Source organism: Argopecten irradians, chromosome 4 (assembly GCF_041381155.1).
Source record: "Argopecten irradians isolate NY chromosome 4, Ai_NY, whole genome shotgun sequence".
NCBI classification, from domain to species: Eukaryota; Metazoa; Mollusca; class Bivalvia; order Pectinida; family Pectinidae; genus Argopecten; species Argopecten irradians.
Genome location: NC_091137.1, coordinates 16,406,466 through 16,428,685, shown reverse-complemented (window position 1 = coordinate 16,428,685; position 22,220 = coordinate 16,406,466). Strand labels below are relative to the sequence as shown.

General features: G+C 34.2%; 1 protein-coding gene across 2 annotated transcripts; it reads left to right on the top strand.

The window, feature by feature from the left end:
• Window positions 1-133: 133 nt before the first annotated feature.
• On the top strand, window positions 134-20,249 carry LOC138320766 (F-box/LRR-repeat protein 2-like). Of its 2 annotated transcripts, XR_011208243.1 has the most exons (16): window positions 134-312; window positions 1,533-1,606; window positions 2,086-2,140; window positions 2,678-2,752; window positions 3,082-3,176; window positions 4,958-5,026; window positions 5,764-5,859; window positions 9,374-9,500; window positions 10,220-10,294; window positions 10,780-10,910; window positions 11,586-11,646; window positions 12,011-12,055; window positions 12,370-12,426; window positions 12,766-12,978; window positions 13,602-15,761; window positions 15,864-20,249. XR_011208243.1 is itself a non-coding variant. In XM_069263965.1 (15 exons), the coding sequence occupies exons 1-15, from the start codon at window positions 265-267 to the stop codon at window positions 13,707-13,709; spliced, it is 1,329 nt and encodes a 442-aa protein (XP_069120066.1). In that variant the 5' UTR covers window positions 134-264; the 3' UTR covers window positions 13,710-20,249. The 2 variants fall into 2 exon arrangements, 1 of the variants encoding a protein (XP_069120066.1); XM_069263965.1 differs by having other exon boundaries at window positions 13,602-20,249.
• Window positions 20,250-22,220: the final 1,971 nt, after the last annotated feature.

Genomic DNA, 22,220 nt, shown 5'->3' with positions numbered 1-22,220 from the left:
CTATCGATTGCAAAGTTTTACAAACACGCAAGTGATTGTAGAAAGTAATAAATGCACTAATTTATTAGTGTGAATCATCTTAGATGAGACCGTTAATTTCGCGTACCTGTCAAGGGCAAGAAATTACGTCACAACAATTGACCAATCAGATGCGGGTTTACTCAGCTAGCAGGGATGGCCATTCGTGTTATTATTTTTCTTTTGTTCAATGAATTGATTCTGAGTGAAAATTGACGACATTCGACGTCTAGATGCATTATCGGTATGAATCATTACAACAATTTCAATCATCACAACCATAGCAGATCAGAGGTGAGTTTTTCAGCACAAAATCACTCGCATTAACGGCATAAAGCCAGGGAACCAGTGTTGTTATTTTCTTCCTTTCGGCTGTCATCTCTCTCAGCTGATCGGCTGGAGGCATTTTGACAGGAAGATGCCAGTTAGCAGGCAGTCTACATCGTTTTGTGTCTCTTCACATATAAGAGCAATAATTTTTAGACAAGGTGGCATACTACTGCTGATTTAATTTCCGTATTATTTTCAAATCAATCTATCGAAATGAGTTTGTTCTTGCGCATACTAAACGGCACAAGTTCTGTAATAAGCCTATTGTGTACATAGGCACATGGCATGGCCATAACAAAGAGAGAGATTATAATTGACGGAAATTCAGATATTGATATTTTTTTCGTAAATTACCCATCAACGTTTCTTTGTAGTTCTGAAATTCACATTATGTCTAAGGGTAATAAGAACAGATTATGTTACATTAATGTTTTAATTAATTACTGCTAATTATTCCAAGAGATCTAGAAATAGTCAAGGGATGTCAATGTTCTTTGCTAGGAAAGTTTAATAAAATTAAAAATAGTTTTTCTCTATGGATGAAATAAAATATGTACACCAACCTTTGTATTACATTAAATGGATTTCTTTAAAATATTAATTCATATTTCATTGGAAAATAAAACAGTAATATCTAAAGACTGCTGTCCATAATGTCATTCGGCATAAAGAGGTTGAAAATTCTTGTAATAGGGCTATAAGCCTAGCATCTAAAGCAATGGTGAACTAATATACAGATCAAATCAACATATATACATAATTAACTTTTACAATGAAAATTAATTGTTTTGATTTTAGATCTATGCATATGATAAAACTTTGATGATCATCAATTGCCATGTACCAGAAACAAAAAAAAATAAAAGTGATTAAAGTGGAAATATTTACGGGTCTGCGAACAGCATGCTAATACGTACCCTATATATAAGGCGGAGAATTTGATGCTAAACTTACAGTTAATATTAGCCTTTCCAGCTTCTATTGTTCTGCAGACATTGCCTTTTGGGTTATAATATGATGCGGATGTTGTGTTCTGTTAACTCTTATATGTATACATTGTTTTTTGTACATCCATCGTATTTACCGAAAGCAATTCACTTACCATAAATATCTAGCCCCGTAACTATGATAACTCTCACTGATACTTAAGCTTGTGGATAACTATGTGTTGATTTTTTTTTCAGTCCATACCAGTCACACCTATCACAGATGATGATGCTACAATAAATAAAAAGCTACCCAAGGAGTTATTATTGAGGTAACTGGTATAAAATAAACAAATATAACAATTCAATCTTTGTACTTTAGGAGTAGACATACTAATAGATCTGTAATTTGACCTGATGAAGTCATGGGCCCTGGCCTAATTTCAGTAAGCACAAAAACGGTCGTCAAATAAAATGCAGACCTAAAGAGGTACTTTCTGCCTGCTGTAATTGACCCTGCCACCTTTGATATTTCTTTTTCTCTAATCACCTAAGTACTTGCATATTTTAAGGTATGTGGCAGATAAATAGGTCAATCAGTTAAATTAAATCAACACCGCTGTTACATTAATTACTGATATAGATTACAAATATCAATTAAGTTATATTTTGACTGTAAATAAATGATAGAATTAAATGCTTAACCAAATTTGATCTGGAAATATTGAATCACTTTGAACACAGTATTTCTATAGAAATATCAAAATTAAACTGCAATTGATGCGTGATCCCATGTTTATTTTTCTTTCAGGATATTTTCATTTCTAGATGTTGTGTCATTATGTCGCTGTGCCCAGGTAGCAAGGGTAAGGGATCAACATTACATACATATTAATATATTCAAAGTAAGGGTCAAAATGACTTTGATGTATTGACTGTAAGTAATAACATTTTCAAGCTGTTGTTTTGTATTGAACAGAAATGTGTATTATCACCAATATAATGCAATGATGATACATAGCATTTAAAATGTATTCTTTCATAAAATTGTGTTTAATTAAGTGTATTATAACCATGGTTTGCATGTATCCATCAATTAACTGTTCGCTAGTCTAATGGTAATGAGATACATTGTAATACATGCATTTGAAGTTAAAACCTTGCTATAATATATAGGGCTTTCGAGATCTCAAACGAAGTGGGTAAATTTCAGTTTACCATTGATTAGTCGCACCTTCCAGTGATTTTGACATCATGTTTTGAGGTGAACTTTGTGACGTCACAATCATCAGAAGGTGGGACTAATCGACAGTAAATTACGCTTTACCAATCTAGTTTTGGGATCCTGAAACCTGCGTATCTAATGAAGATCAAACAATTATAAGGTGTGTTGTTTATGACAGTTTTGGAATGTCCTTGCTCTGGATGGCAGTAATTGGCAGAGAGTGGACTTGTTTGAGTTCCAGAGAGATATTGTGGTATGTAGTTGTTTTGTTGTATTGTCAAAGTTTGCATTTATTTAATGTTTTAATAAACTTTGATAATGAACTTGACATCATTGAAAATAACACAAACAATATTCAAATTTGATGAAATTGTATGGATTATGGATTTTTATTGATGAGATTGGAAATACTTTTGAACTATCATTTTCATATGGGTGCCAATCTATTGGAGCGCTTCATTAGATGGTTCCATACCAATTCAGCACAAGCAGTACAAATCCAATAAAGAAACATACAGAGATTGTTTTATAATGCAATCTATTTGTTTTATAATGAAATCTATTCACTTGCATTGTTTTTAGGGTTTGGTGGTCGAAAATATATCTAAGCGCTGTGGAGGATTTCTGAAGTCATTGAGTCTTCGTGGATGTCAGAGCATCACAGATGCTGCACTAAGGTAATATCATTTGGACAGGTATTGGAGTGTGGAATGTACTGAAAATGGGGCTTTTTAACGCAGATTATTGATGTCCTTTCTACTAAAAATAATTCTAGTCAAATTCCCAAATTGACAGGTTTTATAAATAAGAAAAAATGGTCTCATCTCCAATTGGTAGATTTAGATTTCAACATATTTTATTAGTAACAAAGGGATCAGACAACAGGCAAGCCTATATAAGTCTTGTGGCACCTGGAGGTTATTTACATACATAGATGGACAATATTATAGGATTATTGTAAATGAATATATACATGTAAACAATCCCATACATACCCCTCTCTCTCACACATACACACACTTACACACACTCTCACACATACACACACTTACACACACTCTCACACATACACACACTTACACACACTCTCACACATACACACACTTACACATAGTGTAGCCTTACTCAGATTCATGGATTAATGATAAAAGTTTAAATTACATCAAGAAGATTAGCATACGATATTCATAAATAAGTATATTTATTTTAAGTATATAACAAAATAACAAATTTAACAGGATAGCTAGGATTAATTGAATCTTTTAGTGGCATAGATATAATTATTCACATTAGAAAGGATGAATTGATTTTCGTGAATAGTTAATTGGATATCACCAGATGTCAATAGTTTAGAAGAGATATGATTTAAGTGATTAGCAATGTCAACAATAGAGTGTCTGGAGTCAGTAAAAAGAGCACAGAAGAAAAAATAATGGTCAGCATTTTCACAAGCAGCGCCACAGGAACAAGCAGGGTCTTCAATAAGGTGGTCTTTATATTTGTCAAAGTTTAGATTGCTTCCATTAATACATAATTGACATCGTATTATATTAAGTTTTCTTAAATTATTAGAGGTGAAGTTAACAGCATTACTATTAGAGTGTGTTTGAGTTTTATCTAAATTCTTTTTAAAAGTACTATGAGTAGGGAAAGAGGTAATAAAATAATTGGTAGAGCAAAAGCCTGAAAATAAATCAACATGGAAACATAAAGTAAGTATGATTTGAATAATTTTTGTCTCTCTTATACATTTATAATTAGTTTGAGTGGTAATGTTATTTGCCCCATAAAAATGACTCTAAAAATAAAAAAAATTGGAAACCAGAAGGTCATTATCATTATCTTATGAATTCTCTGGAAATATTTCATATGAAGGGTATATTGTTGTTAGTATTGGGATTCGGGTAAAATTTTATGATCGATCATCAATTTTGTGTAACCAATCAGGCGATCGATCATCAATTAGAATAAATTCTATTTTTCTTTGGTGTATAAACAAGTCTTTTCGTACAAACTTTCTTCTACAGACTCACATGTTGACACGCTCTCGGGTTGCTTATGTTTTCACAAATAAAATCATACTCCTGTGAATGTTTACATTACTTACGTAGTGCTTATGCTCTCTTCAATTCATTTAGACAGTTTATATTTGAAATGATATGAGCAATAACACACACAAGGAATTGGTTGCAACAAGTTTTTATGACATTTCTTTTCTGTTTTACTGATCGGCTAACTATTCTCTTTCGTTTGTCATGATGTCAGACTATTCTGATAAAACTCAATTACAGATTTCTTACTCGATTATTTAGTCAAACACTCCAAACCAACTATACTCCACGAAATTAAAATCGGAACACCCCTAATTCATGTCAATATGTTTCTTATGCTTTGACTCAATTCCTAGGCTATATATTTACATCTTCATTTATTCATATCTAATATATTTTTCTTCCAGGACATTTGCTCAGCAGTGTAGAAATATAGAGGAACTGAATCTCAACAACTGTAAGGAGATCACAGACTTGTACGTATCCAAAGTTCAACATACATGTTCAGGGCAAAGACTAGAATTGTCATTCAAGTTTCAAAGAATCTAGTAGTTTAAATAAAGGTTAACGATAATAGGAAATGGTGTTTTAATTGATGACAGATTCTTCCACAAGTTACACAATGAAAGTGTATAGCTGTATATAAATTTCCAATGAAAAGATTGAACTATAACCTTCAATTGCAGATTACATGCACATGTAACCCACTTCTATTAGGGAAGGTTACTCCATTTCTGTTAAAGTGAATAGTCGGGCAAAGAAAACCAGTCTAAATGCATTCATTGGCCTTCCAAAAATTCTCACATATTAATACGATGGTCAAGTTCTGCTTAGTTTCCCAGTTCTGACCATTAAAGTAAAGAAAAGTTGAAAGCATTGAAAGCGAGGCTGTGTGGAAATGTAACCACTGACATAGTGAGCCGGGAGGACGTTTTAGAATTCCCATACTTTAAATTAATTTCTTCGTACGCAGACAGATTTTGACGAGAGATTTTATTTTTCCATTTCATAAGAAATTATACTGGATACATTCACACCATTTTTACCGACTTTAGCCATCCTTGCCCGACTGTTCACTTTAAATCTCCATTGAAGCTACAAGTAGTTATGAGAGCCACTATTCCATGTTTTACTCGCTGTATTTGGTATTATTAGCACTCTTGTACGTTATCCCATTAGACTGTACATTGATGGGAGATTTCGTTTCCTACAGGACTTGTGAAAACCTAGGAAAGTATAGCCACAAGTTACATAGACTGGACATCAGCTCATGTCCCCAGATCACAAACTCTGCTCTCAAGGCTGTCAGGTAAGAGGTCAAAGTTCAAGGTTATTTGTCAGCAAAATTGTGTCGTGTGAAGTTATGACTGCATGGCTTAGAAGATTGTTATATATTCATTATAATCCTTTTTTTTAGGTCACCTGAGACGAAGTCTCAAGTGACCTATTCTAATGGCCTTTTGTCCGTCGTCGTGCGTCGTGCGTCGTCCGTCGTGCGTCGTATGTCCTTAAACAATTTACATTTTCGACTTCTTCTCCAAAACTGCTGAAGCAATTTCAATGAAATTTTGCACAAACCTTCTAAGGCATAAGGCCAATCAAAATTGTGAATTATATGGTCCCCACCCCCCAGGGGGCTGTGGGAGGGGCCAAAAGGGGTAAAATTGAGTAAAATTTCAAAAATCTTCTTCTCTACTCACAGATGTGGTAGAATCAAATACTCTTCATAGATAGAAAGGTCTTAAGGTCCTTTACAAAAATTGTGAATTATATGACCCTGGGGTCTCTAGTTTCCCCCTGGGGAGGGGGTTAAGTTTACTATACTTTATATTGAGAAAACACTTTTTTGCGCATTATTTGGTCATTTGTAATAGGAAATGAGTCAAATGTTGTCAGAATTATCAGTATGAGATGGCCATTTAATCCTATTAACAAATTTTCTATGACTGACCCCCAGGGGCCTTAGGGGCGGGGTCAAAAGGGGTCAAATAGGCTAAAACTTCAAAAATCTTCTTCTGAAATTCTGGAAATGGTAAAATCAAATACTTTTCATAAATAGAAAGGTCTTAAGGTCCTTTACAAAAATTGTGAATTATATGACCCTGGGGTCTCACGTTTCCCCCTGGGGAGGGGGTCAAGTTTACTATAGTTTATATAGGGAAAACACATTTATGAGCATTTTTTGCTCAATTTTCATTGGAAACGAGTCAAACTTGGTTAAAATTATTAGCCTGAGATAGCATTTTAATATCATATCCACATTGGTTCTGGCCGACCCCCTGGGGGCAGAGGGGCGGGGCTAAAAAAGGGTCAAATAGGCTAAAACTTCAAAAATCTTCTTCTGAAATTCTGGAAATGGTAGAAACAAATACTTTTCATAAATAGAAAGGTCCTAAGGTCCTTTACAAAAATTGTGAATTATGTGACCCTGGGGTCTCACATTTCCCCCTGGGGAGGGGGTCAAGTTTACTATAGTTTATATAGGGAAAACATTTATGAGCATTTTTTGCTCAATTTTCATTTGAAACGAGTCAAACTTGGTTAGAATTATTAGCCTGAGATAGCATTTTAATATCATATCCATATTGGTCCAGGCCGACCCCCTGGGGGCAGAGGGGCGGGGCCAAAAAAGGGTCAAATAGGCTAAAACTTCAAAAATCTTCTAAAATTCTGGATATAGTAGAATCAAATAATTATAGATGGAAAGGTCTTCAGGTGTTTTATAAAAACTGTGAATTATATGACCTTGGGGTCTTACGTTACCCCCTGGGGAGGGCCAAGTTTTTTTTAGTTTATATAGGAAAAACATATTTGTGAACATTATTTGCCCAATTTTCGTAGGAAATTAGTCAAACTTGATTAGAATTATTAGCCTAAGATATAGCATTTTAACATCCATATCCGTCCTTGATGACCCCCTGGGGGACCAGAGGGGCAGGACCAAACAGGGTCAAATTGATTAAAATTTCAAAAAATACCTCTAAGTTCACAGGTTTGATGGAAGCAAATACTCTTCATAGTCTAAAAAGGTCAAATTTATAAATCACTGACCAACTTCAAGGCCCAGCAATAGAGCATATAGTGTTTGTTTTATTATTTGTTTCATTATATATTCTAACTCAGGTGACCGTTAAGGCCCATGGGCCTCTTGTTTAAAGTAGTATTGTGAAGTGATGTGGAGACCATTTTGTAAATAGATATCTGAGTTATGATGTTGACCATTAGTCAAGTTTAAATAGGGATTGGATTTCGTTTTTATGTTAACCATGCTTGTATGGAGCAATTCCTCTAAGAATATATTCTATGGGGCGCGTTATATTCTTAGAGGAATTGCTCCATACAAGCATGGTTAACATAAAAACGAAATCCAATCCCTATATTTACACTCACACGACTTTTTATTAATATTTTATGCAATAAAATTGTCATTTGAAAGTGACGTAATTATTCAATAAAAGTCGGTCAAAAGTGGGAGGAGCTTACTCAATTGAACAGCGAATGATGACGCTTCACGTAAGGTAGAATTATTCATCCGCGACGACAAAAAAGTTCAATATTTTAGTGTAAAATAAACATGACAAACAAAGTAAATTTCAGAGATAATTTTATTTAATCAGGTCAGAACTTTAAATAGGTATTCAATTTTGCTTAAAGTTCATATATAGCGTAATAACATAAAGTATTTGTTCACGGCCACAAGTATGAACTCGGTGACCGTTATTGTGCAGCGAGGCGAGGCTGACGCACGCATACACACTGGAGTTTTCCGAAGTTGTCAAAACACCAGTGTTCAAGTAGCTAAATTTGTTTGAGATTGTCGTCTGACTTGACGATATTACATCCTTCGGAGCCATGTGATTATATAATCTACACTTAGATCCATCGCCATCTATGGAACAACTTCACTTGTATTTATTTGTGGTGACGCGTAACTGTCAACACGTGGATTACTAGCGGTGCATGTTTTATAATACACATGATTAAATTCTCAAAGAACAAAGACAAGAGGATATGTTTATAACTGACCTCAGCTCTATCAGAGGGTCTCACGCCCGTCCACCCCAAAGACTCGATCGTAGGACGAACATAGGCACATAGGTAATGTTTACATTTGACACCCATCATTTTTTACAAAAATGAAAGCACGTCGGCCCGGTCGGGATATTTTTCCGTTTCTTTATACAATTGTTAATTTAAAAATTGTTTGAATCATATATAAATATAATACATGTATATATTGTTTAGATTTTTCCAAAATTCTTTGAAAAACAACAATATACACGTAATGTTGCGTCAAAATGTAAACAAAGCCATGTGTTTCTTTTTTTTTAAAGTAGTCCTTTTACGTTGCACAGAACATTTTCATACGCAAGTTCAAAGTTCAATGTTACCATGCAGTTATGGTAAACAAAATCGGCTAGTATTAGAGTATAGTGACCAAGCCTAGCAAGTGTAAATATAGGTCAACAATCCAGCTCTTGGACATTTTGTAGAGGGAGGGTGTGGGTAACATATAAACTCTTCAATCTCCACATAAATATTTACACAGATGCTTTAATCTCAACATCTGTACAAAAGGTCTTATTTGTGTATGATGTGATAACCCATAATGTTTGTGTGGTATTAGTATCTCCAGTTGTGATGGATTGTAATTCTCTGTAATCTTCCTGCTGAAATGATGTTAGTCTGATATTGTCTGTTTACGTCATTCTGTCACTAATAGTAACAATAGCTCTGCACAAACTTTATCAGGTATCACATGGTATGTGAATTAGTCCCCCGGTATCAAACAGATCAGTGATTTATTATGTTTCCTGTTTCAGTGATGGCTGTCACAATTTGAACATCATCAATTTGTCCTGGTGTAGAGAGGTCACGAATGATGGAATTGAGGCTCTGGCTAAGGGCTGTACAGTATTGCACACCTTCATAGGCAAAGGTTTACCACAGGTAGGTGTTGGTATCCAGGTATTCCAGATAAAAATGATACAATATTCCACAGGTGTTTACAACCTCACCTTTGTACATCTTCACAGTTTGAACTTCTGTTATTGAGAACTTGTAAAATGTTGGTACCAGTAGAAATATGTATCTCCACTATAAATGTTTGACTGTTGCGAATTCGTAAGTCACTCAGAAATGGTTATAGCATTTTGATATTAGGTACTCAAAGGTGATATTTCATAATAACATGGGAATATGAAATGAGAATATGCTGCTGGGTGTGTTATTTTCAACACTGTTTTCCTTTACACTATTACATGAACCTTTGGATTGAAAGGCTACACATATTGTGTATGATCTGTGTTTGTAATTGATTGTCCCATTGTTACAAAACAACAATTGTTAGTTCACAAATACAAGACTATGTGTCCCATTTATAGCTGTAAAGGTTCTCTAGTTTTTTGATAAAAAGGATGTTGATAGTGGTTCATGGAACAAGTTCTGAAAATCTGAACAGTGATGCTGACATATGAATTATATGTTGTGATCGCCCCCTTTTATGTACAATTTGCAGATAACTGTACATGGAAAATTTAGTAGTGCTCTGAATGAAATATTACAAATAATGGATAGGTTCATTGTTTAATTTTGAATTCTTTACTGATCATGACTTGATTATTGATATCATTTCATGGATATAACATCAAGTTTCAATTTTTTTCCAGGTGACAGATGTTGGAATCTCCCATATAGCAAGGAATTGTAAAAACCTGAAAAAAATCAATCTTCATAGTTGTTCAGTAAGTAAATTAGATACATGCTCAAGATAATGTGTTTACGAACAGAGCTAAGTACTTTGTATTAAATCTCTTAATATGCATATACTTGAAAACTGTCAAATAAACCTTCATCCATTTCAAGTGTAGACAGATGTATGGATAAATACATTATCTCTTTAAAGTACTTTGATATCTTTTCACTTTTAACTTTTAACTTTTATAGTACACCAAGTGTTGAATCAACACAGACCTGTACATTATCAGTGTTTTGACTATGCCATGCTATTCTGAGAATGATTCTGAAAATTGTGTTTTTGCTAATTTAAAAGTAGTCTCTGTATGGGATTGTTCAAAGATTGCATTAATATGTATACATCCCTTTGGATGATTTAGACACACGTTCACTAATTTAGATACATGTACAGTGATCTTAAATAGATCATCTTCAAAACCTTACCAGTATTCATTTGTATAAGATGTGCTGATTAACTTTTTAATGTTTCCAGAATATAACAGATGAGGCTATACAGGAGATAGGGGATCACTGTCATCAACTTCTGTTTCTATGTATATCTAACTGTCTAAGGTTAACTGACGCGGCACTGGTCTCCCTTGGTCAGGGCTGTCACAACCTAAGGTATTTATAATAATGTCTGCTCTTATATATCATCTGTCTGTGGCTAATGAGACTGGACAGTAACTATAATAATATATAATATAAATATAACATTATAACATAAGGATATATTAATAATTGTACTAGTGTTAAGAGCTTGTCTTGTTGCATAAACAGTTGACCACCCCATATAATTGACTCAGGTTGAGATATTCCTATGGATATTAAAGAGTCTTGAAGATTTTTTCAGTCAGAGTACCAAAAATTCTTTATCAAAACTGACATGCACTTTATTTACATACGAATAAGAACTCTGGTAAATCTATGATCCTATCCAGGTATATAGAGAATACACGGTTAGTATCTTACAATACAAAGTTTATTTTGGTGCAAGACTTAGAAAAGCCAAGATGACGAGGCTTTGCCAAGTCATCTCAAATTTCAGTGTCAAGATTTTTGATATCGTAAAATTGACATCTTTGTGATGAGACGTCATTTTTTAGCAGGACTGAATGACGTTTCATTCACCAGAAGATTTTTAGAAAATGTTCCGTTAGATGTGGAACAAATTTGTGTGATTGTATTGGTAGATAAAGCATCTTGTATTGACGAATAAAGCACAAGTTTATCCGGCAGTAGTTATCTGTCAGTGTGTTTTATTGCCATAGTATTTAGAGTTCCCTTGGTTGTTTACAGGACATTGGAGGTAGCATGTTGTTCCCACTTCACAGACAATGGTTTCCAGGCTCTGGCCAAGGTAAGTCTTGTGTTTGTCTAGATGTGGTGTTCAGAAAATTAGATTTTAAAGACTTGCTTTTAGGCATAACCATGAAAGCTCATAGACAGATGTTTATAGAAGTAAAAAGTAATTGTCATCACCTATAAGGAAGCATTGATAAGCATACATGATACCTGTAGAATTGTGTTTCACTTGGGGTAGATAACTCACTGTAAGATTACACATGCTATAAAGGGAGACAACTCAGATTAATCTGCAAGTTGGCATTTGGAATAAGAAAACAAACCTGTAGAACAAAGAATGTGTCTGAACTGAGAGTTAAGATATAGTATTCTGAAGTTCTTAGACACTTCTCTGTGATTTTATTATGTTTTTTTTTCAGAATTGCAATAGTTTAGAAAAGATGGACTTGGAAGAATGTATACAAGTAAGTCAAAGCGTTCACTGAAATAATAATGAAGTCTTCAAGAAAAAATAATTTATGAAAAATACAGAACTAATATAAATAATGTGCAATATTGAAAGTAATATGCTATTCACATGTGATTAATACAGCATCTGTAAATCACTTTGTAAATGTGTTCTGCCTTTACCTCTCGTAGGAGGAGTTTGTGGCCATGTTTTCTGGTCTGTTTACACATCTATGCAGATCGTGAACTTTTGTATCCTGAATTTTATCAAGAACTAGTAGCCGGTATGTGTGTTGTATCAGTTAGTCCCACTGATCCTGTTTGCTTATAGATTACAGACTCTACACTGAATTACCTGTCCAACTACTGTCCCAAAATCAGCGCATTGGTAAGTATAATATCTTAATATCAGTGTATTGTTAAGTATTATATCTAAAATCAGCACATTGGTAAATATGATATCTAAAATCAGTGCATTGGGTAGTTTATTATATGATATCTCAAATTCAGAGCAGTGTTAAGTACGGTTAATGTGAATTAAAACTTCTTAAGGTTTTGTATGTTTCATGATCAGCACAAAAATCATAATAAATTGTCCTAAAAATAATACAATGTTTAGTATATATATAATATCTCAAAAAGTGATGTAGAATTATAATGATGATCTATGAAAGACTTGAGGCCCTCTCTACTAATATTAAAGGCTGTGTATATTTTGATGTTCCAGAGTCTGTCTCACTGCGAGCTGATTACAGACGAAGGGATCCGTCACATTGGGACAGGGACATGTGCCACGGAGTATCTCCACATTCTAGAGCTAGACAACTGCCCACTCATAACAGACGCATCACTAGAACACTTGATGGGCTGCCAGGGACTGGAGCGTATTGAGCTGTATGATTGTCAGCTGATCACGCGCGCCGGTATCCGTAGACTCCGAGTAAGTCATTCTTATAGGCATAAGTATATATATAAATTTGTAGATAGTTCTGGTTATGACTGTTTCTCTAAATGTTCTTATGTAGAACTCAAGGGATTAAGTTTGGCTTATTGTGCAGAGGACTTTTTACTCCATGCATAATATTTTGTGTATTTATCTTGTGTTACGCCACTAAACATGTACACTTGCAAATCATGAAATTTAAACACTTGCAGATATATCCATGTTTAATTAACCTGTATCTTGAAATATTTGTAAAAAATACAGAAAGATTACGGTAAGAATAAAATTAACTACTGGTTACCATTCTGCAATCATGAAAAGGTAAGGGGGATATTTGTTTTTACAGTTGATAGTGATGTTTTATGAAATTGATAGTTTTGAACAATGGAAAGATTTGGTTATCCATCTTTTTTGGTCAATAAATTAAAACATTAGATACTTGGCCCATAGAAAGAAAAGGTTTTGTTCCTCAATTGTGTTCTAATTCTTATACTGCTACAGTTCAAATGTTTTACTCAGATATCTATGTGACTGGTTTTGGGATCAAAAGATTATTTCATAGGTGTATAATCTATGTATGTCTGGAACAGGTAAAAATTCCATTGATTATTGTTTTGCAGACAAGGTTACCAAACATCAAAGTACATGCGTACTTTGCACCAGTGACCCCACCACCATCAGTTGGAAATGGTCGGCAACGATACTGCAAGTGTTGTGTGATTCTCTGACGACACCGACCCAAGGGATAACCTTGAAATGACCTTAGGACAGAGACAAATGCAAGGTATGACAAACTCGTTAGCTGGTACAGGTGTAGTAGACACTTGCAGATGTAGCATTGAGGACAACAAAAGAAATTCAAACATCTATATATCTACACTGTACTAGCAGAGAGTTGTCTGGAAAATTTTGGAATTTCTTGCAAGTATCCTGATCGCTCCTAGAGCTGAAGTTGATGTCGAGTCGGGGTGGACAGCCCGGGGCCATCAATATGGTTGGTGATGTCACGAAATTGGACAAGCTTCGCTGGTTATATATCAAGTCTGTTGCTTACGACAAGATCATATTCACATGCAAAGTTTTCCTACTAAGCTGGTGTAATATATAACCACTGAATTCGTGATTAATTTGCAATTTTGTCCAAACTAGCGATTCTTATGATGTGTTGTTACAATATTACTATGGGAAAATGTGAGTGTAAAAGTGTCCAGTTTTACATATCAATACAACATCCATCACACAACATTCATCATTGGCTTACAGTAGGAACCAAAACAACATCCAACATGTGATCATGCTTTAGGGAACAAAAGACTTGGAAATAATTACATTACCCATTGGATTTTTTTTTTTTTCAAAGAAATAATTCAATTGATTATGTATGAAAACTAATGTTACAGAAGGTAACAAGGCACTATAAACCACTTTATTTTAATGAGATACAGGTGTTAGTGTGAGAGATCAAACTCAAATTCATATGCTACGTGAATGATTGTATCAAAAATGACTACCGTAAAACATACAGTTGAACTGGTTTAAATTGAAGTCTTTGGGAAATGGGAAATCTTTACAAATTATCAAGATTTCAATGTAACCAAAGTAAAAAGACAAATACTACATTCAATCAGGAATAATTCATTTTAAATTAAGCAGTGTTTCAATACAAATGTACAATGTATAACCAATTTGAAATTATGTTTGTGTTTCCACTGTATATGAAAAAAAGTGAGAATCATGCTTTCATCATCTTCGCTAGCTAAGGCTTCTGATTATGTATGTGGAGTGTAAAGTAATCGGAAGCCTTAGCTAGGGAAGATGATGAAAGCACGATTCTCAGTTAGAGCCCCTGATGGCGAACTTATGTACAATGTGTTTGTGATTATGCTGAAAATATGGATCATAGATGGGAAATGTTCTGTACATTTAAATAGAGTGGTTTAAATGGAGGGAGTAATATCTGGTAGAGATTGTCCTAGTAGTGATGGCTACGTTTTAACTGTTACTGATATTGTGTTAGTCAAATGTGATACGCTTTGTGTTAGGAACTAATTTCCATATAATGTGATTTTAAATTGATAACTGTGAATATGATTACAATTTATTACATAAGTAATATGTAATGAGATATGACCTATAAGACAGGTTATATCTATAAATCTGTGTGTATGGTTTTACTGTTATAATTGATAGTAAGTGTTTTATATTGAAATACTGCTTTTCCTGATATTACATGAGAAAGGAAACTTTCCCCCTTGTTGGATGATCACCCTTGATCAAATCTGCACTTCACCTACCAGTCGGTCTGGTTTTAAAGTTGAACATTGATGCCAAATGGTCATCTTTTATAATTCTTTGCAATGAATTTCAGTCACAAACCTATTTTGGACATGTCTAGTTTTAAAGAATGTGAACTAATGCCCAGACAATCATATCTGGGTGAAGGTTCTGTTAGAGAAAGTATTCAAAGTAAATGTACCTGATGCTTACTTCTTCAGTATTTCATATCACACAAAATTTTTGTGGTAGTATATCTGACAGAGGTGGAGTTGAACTGTGAGTGGTGAGATTTTTTTTCTGAAAACTTAATACTGGAGAATTATGAATGTATTTTATCTGGGTATTTAGTGAAAAACTGTTATAGACAATAGAAATATGTGAAAAGTGTTTCCAATATAAAGGTAAACTGTTATAGATATCAGAAATATGTGAAAAGTGTTTCTTATTTAAAGGTAAACTGTTATAGATATCAGAAATATGTGAAAAGTGTTTCTTATTTAAAGGTAAACTGTTATAGACAACAGAAATATGTGAAAAGTTTTTTTATTTAAAGGTAAACTGCTATAGATAACAGAAATATGTGAAAAGTGTTTTTTTATTTAAAGGTAAACTGTTATAGACAACAGAAATATGTGAAAAGTGTTTCTTATTTAAAGGTAAACTGTTATAGACAACAGAAATATGTGAAAAGTGTTTTTTATTTAAAGGTAAACTGTTATAGATAACAGAAATATGTGAAAAGTGTTTCTTATTTAAAGGTAAACTGTTATAGACAACAGAAATATGTGAAAAGTGTTTCTTATTTAAAGGTAAACTGTTATAGACAACAGAAATATGTGAAAAGTGTTTTTTATTTAAAGGTAAACTGCTATAGATAACAGAAATATGTGAAAAGTGTTTTTTATTTAAAGGTAAACTGCTATAGATAACAGAAATATGTGAAAAGTGTTTCTTATTTAAAGGTAAACTGTTATAGACAACAGAAATATGTGAAGTGTTTCTTATTTAAAGGCATGTACAGTGAGCCAACAATAATCCAAATGGCGACAGTCCTGATTACTCACAATCCAGACAAAAATTGCCTGGAACCAATTTGATTATTAAATAAATAGATTGTACTCACTTTTCTATCATATGTTGTATCTGAATGATTTTAGTTTAACTACGACTATCAAAAATGCATGCGTATCAATTAAGAAAATATGCCTTTTAAGTATCTTTTTATATAATACATGGAGTGATATTATTGAAAAGTTAATTGGAATGGTATAGTAAATTCACAAAGGGGCCAAACTAAATGAAAATGCAAAGATCAGTTATAAAACTGTTTTTATTGAAAAATCTTTATTGAATGGTCTATAAATATCTTATTAAAACAATGCATGTTAAACATCATAAATGAGTAAAGAGACGTGACAGTGAGACTGATACAATGACTTGTTGATGTAGGTCTAGGTATTTTTTTTCCCACTCCTGTCCAGAGTTACTCCCCCTCTTTACTACAGAAAGACACAAGAAATCAAGATCTGTCAATTCCTGGTATCAATCTTTACTGTGTAGCCCCCACAGTATGATAGGCTACACATTTCTGTTGATGTCACATGCTTGTCTGTGCTTAATTTGATCATTATTAGATAGTTGTTTTAATAATCAATTTGAAAAGTTACTAAGAAAAAGAAAAAAGTTGACAAACTTTTGATTAGTATTAGAGAGTTCAGTTGAAGAATGAAGAAAATTTTTTGTTTATTTTCTGTCCTTTTAACATTGTTCGAATGTTGGCGTATGTGTGGTTGTTATAGGTTGAGTAAAGTATTCCATTGTGTAAGATTTGTATTTCATAACGTTGTTTTTTAAGAGATAATGAATATTTCTTTTTACAAATACGATTTTTGTTGAAAACAAAGATATTGATTGTTAGGATTTGTGACAGCAACACAATAGGCAGAGTTATATTCTGATTTGTTTTAATTTCACTAGAGAAATGTTCACCTTTGGACTAGGTACATTGTGGCAGACATAAATGTGATAATTACATGTAGACCTTGTTAGACACACACAAAAAATTCACAATAACCCTGGTATGTAAGAGAAACAATATTGACATTGTTACTAATGTTAATGATAATAAGATTGATGTAGTTACATATATACCTAAATCTTCTGTATTTGCATATTACAGAGTTATCACAAAACAATGATGTCAGAATGGATATCTAACCACAAGGGAGATAACTCTGTAATGGATATCTAACCACAAGGGAGATAACTCTGTAATGGATATCTAACCACAAGGGAGATAACTCTGTAATGGATATCTAACCACAAGGGAGATAACTCTGTAATGGTTATCTAACCAAAAGGGAGATAACTCTGTAATATGTAAAGGCAGAATAGATGATAATGGACCAAGGTACACAAAACTCACCTGTTTGGTTTGTATACAAGTACACACGAAACAATTGCTGGTATGATTGACCTAGTTACATGATTGACACAGTCACATGTGTTACAGTTACACAATGGACACAGCTACATATGGAAGTTGCATCATTATGTGAATCATAGGATTGAATTGGCTACATGACATTGTTTGAATATATGAGTTGTACACATGAGATATTATAATATAACATAAATTTCATTTATCTTGATTCATTGACAGGGCTACAAATATTGTTAAAAACAATATTTGTAGCCCTAGTTTTCTTTTGGCGCTAAGACCAGAATTGGACATTCTGACAATATCTACTGCAGACATATGATTTGACAGAATCTCCGGTTCTGATATCAGAACCAGAAAAAAGATAACACAGACTGTTTTTTTTTTTTTTCTGTGAATAAACAGAAAATTGGATTTCATTAAAGATATTCCAGTCCCCATATGATGATTGAACATTTGGGTAGCAGTGTTGATATGTTGTGTGTATGCTGGTTCCTTGGTCAGAATACCTTGATGCTCTATCAGATTTGATACAACAGAGTGGGATTCTGACAATGTGTCTCATGCTTTCCCTCATGACCAGTATTCTGTACGTCTTTGTTACTTATATCTATGTATCATCTGCTTCTATTCTATGTTGTAAGCAGATACATATTTAGTCCTCCAATCCTTAGTCTACTTCTCTATGACCTATAACTCCATGACTTTTTGACCTCTTTGTTATCTTTCTCATTTCTGTTTCTCCTTTGCTCAATCTTTCTCTAATATCTGAGGTCCAATTTTCTCTAAACAGAAATACAGAAATCAAACTCATTCAAATAATGTTACATATATCTTTACATTGTATATCATTGAAACTATGAAAGAAAATGTTACCAGTTTAAGAGTTTGCACCTCTCGGAAAATACAAAGAAAACAAAAGCAGAAGAATTCATCAGAAAACTGTTTGAATCGTGTGAAATGTATGGTAACATCATTGCTGGTCTGAATACAATGTATATGTTGTGTGTTTCTGTACCCAACACCTGTATATTGTTTGGATGATGTCATTAGTTTGTTAACCTCGTGGCATTATATTGTTAAAGATCTTTTTAAAAGCATGTGCATATACCTACATGTGATATGTTGTCTTGTCTGGAGTGCACTATAGCTATGACTTTCCAGACAATGATAGAAGCCTGTCTGGATCTACTTCATGGACAAATACAGTATGTGAGTTTGGCTCTCAAGTACCCATATGTTGGCCAAGGTTGTCTATATATCGTAGCCTTCAGAACAGATCAAAGTGAAATTCCCATAAAGATACAATCAATATTAACAGTGCATGGTAAAACAAATCCACTATGCTGACATCTATATTTCATATATTTTAATATAAAATTGATAATGTGGTCTGTTACACAACATGGAATGGTGTCAACGGAGGTCAGAATTAACTTTGAATTGTTAACACTGGCGTTCTGTGGTAGAGAACAGTGGCTATGAGCTTAGTTTTGTAGATTTAACGTATTGTACAGCTATAGTCTTTCAGGTCAAACAGGACAAGTTTTATTTTTGTACAAACCTGTTACATTTGTGATAGGATACCTTTCTAGGTATGATAACGGTGATAGTGATGATACTGACCATTAACCCGACAGGAAATGCTGATAGAGGTACATTGATATTATTAATGCACCATTCTCCTAAAACAATCAACAAAATGTCAGTGTATGCTAGTCTTAACCATATCAAATAGGAAATTGTCATGGTGACATCAAGCAAATGATAGTTCTTTTGGTGTCAGGAGGGACCAGGCATTCACATGAGCTTTGTTCCACCATCCTGAAACACTGTTCATATAAAATATTACATATGGTACATTATATGTATGTATGTGTATTGTGTATGATTGTATTTAGTAACAAGCTTCTGTGATTATGGGAGATTCAGTCATTATACAAACATTTGACAATATTCCCGACTGACTCTAGAGTTCCTATATGATGATGCCAAGTGGTCATATAATATAATTTCACTGGTCAATATTGTCATCTTTCTATGGCTACCAGTGATGTGTCTGTATCCATGGTGACATAATGTCAAGATTCCATGGTAACCAGTAATGTATCTGTACCCATGGTGATGTGATGTTCCGTTTCCATGGTTACTAGTGATGTGTCTGTGTTTCCATGGTGACATGATGTCAAGATTCCACGGTTACCAGTAATGTATTTGTACCCATGGTGATGTGATGTTCCGTTTCCATGGTTTCTAGTAATGTATATGTACCCATGGTGATGTGATGTTCCATTTCCATGGTTATTAGTAATGTATCTGTACCCATGGTGATGTGATGTTCCGTTTCCATGGTTACCAGTGATGTGTCTGTATCCATGATGACCTAAAATATGTTTGATTGAAGAAACGCTTGCTATGTGCTGTATCTCTTTTGGTTATACCAATCAATCAATCATTGTAGATCTAAAGTTATCTGCCCTTGTATATGTTAGCATTTTGCATGTTTATTTATTATCTGATCAAGTTTTATAAATAAAACGACATAATCCAATTTCTGTGTTGTTGATTTGTTCTGATTAGGGGTTTGATTTTAACTATAATGTTTTGTTCTTGCAGTCTTTCTCCATAAAGTAAATAAGGCCAAATCATATGGCAATACATCCAGGCTTTAAATATATAAATTATCCTACATGTATATAAAAGTCGGAATAGAAAAATAATGAACATCGATGTTGCAGATAAGGTTTAAATTTTTTATTTGAAACCCATGCGGGCCAAATTCGTTGAACTTTCCATGGATGTAAATACATGTACATTTGTATATGGACGTTGATCAACTAAGGTACCTCGGATGCAGTGGATGACTCCAGTGCTGATCAGGGTACCTTGGATACAGTGGATGACTCCAGTGCTGGTCAGGGTACCTTGGATACAGTAGATGACTCCAGTGCTTGTCAGGGTACCATGGATACAGTGGATGACTCCAGTGCTGGTCAGGGTACCTTGGATACAGTGGATGACTCCAGTGCTGGTCAGAGTACCTTGGATACAGTGGATGACTCCAGTGCTGGTCAGGGTACCTTGGATACAGTGGATGACTCCAGTGCTGGTCAGGGTACCTTGGATACAGTGGATGACTCCAGTGCTGGTCAGGGTACCTTGGATACAGTGGATGACTCTAGTACTGGTCAGGGTACCTTGGATACAGTGGATGACTCCAGTACTGGTCAGGGTACCTTGGATACAGTGGATGACTCCAGTGCTGGTCAGATTCTGATTTACGTAGATCCTCCTACAAATTCTTTATCACTTTTAATTAACTATAGGTAGACTTGTGTCTAAAAGGCACCGATTTATGTCCATCTGTCTGTTGTGACTTTGTGAAAAGTGTCTGGTTATCAAAGCACGTTTCCTTGCTCCTCCTTCTGCTCCAGCATGAAGCAGTTGTACGCCAATCAGTTTTCAAATACCGTATTTTCCGGAGTATAATCTTCTACTATTCCCCCTGGAATGTGGCCTATATTCCAGTGCGACTTATACGTGGACAAAAACTACAGGCAGATGATGTTTTGAATAAAAAAAAAGTCCTAATTCACATGTGAAAGCGTAGTCTCACATCAAAATAATCGTGAAATGGCGTCAAAAGATATACCAGGTAATATACATTGGAAATATATTAACGATGAATATAATTACGAATCGGATGCATGTTGTATTCGTACAACTGGTCAACCTTGCTGACTGGGTACATCGCTACATCACGCAAACTCTATAGGTAAGTACGATATCCGGCTTCCATGCCTGGTTGTTTAGCTGTTATTTACCCCTGCATCCTCTATACTCTAGAGGTTACACATATGTACTTTCACTGCCGTGATATCCACAGGGGGCCAACTCAATGAAAATGGATATTGTCATACATTTTTTGTGTTTGGTGGATGGACTGATGAGTATATATGACAGTCATGTGAATTTTTTTCGGAAAATGTGGGATTTGAAAAATTATTAAAAAATCGGGATATTTACTATAAAACAGAGATCTGTTTTATAGTAAATATCCCGATTTTTTAATAATTTTCCAAATCTCGTATTTTTTTTTAAAAAATCACATGACTGTCATATATACTCATCAGTCCATCCACCAAATAAAAAAAAAATGTATGACAACATCCATTTTCATTGAGTTGGCCCCCTGTGAATTTTGCTATGAAATAATATTGACATTTTCAGGGTGGGTATCACAATAGTGAAAGTATCGGGAATGACCGCTGGTACACATGTTCCTAACGCCCAGATACACTGGGGATACACTTAGACAATCGCCTTTCCAAGAAGAAGCCAAGCACAAACACCCCTCAATACATTCAGCCAAGTGATGGTTCTAACATTTTCGGATTTGTATTTACCTTTGAAAAACTAGTATCCCATCTACTCTTTCCAGTGCTCCAACAAACGTCCTCTATTCTCCTAAGACTTTACAAATGTATACCATGCACCCTGTAGGATACACCATATTGAGTCA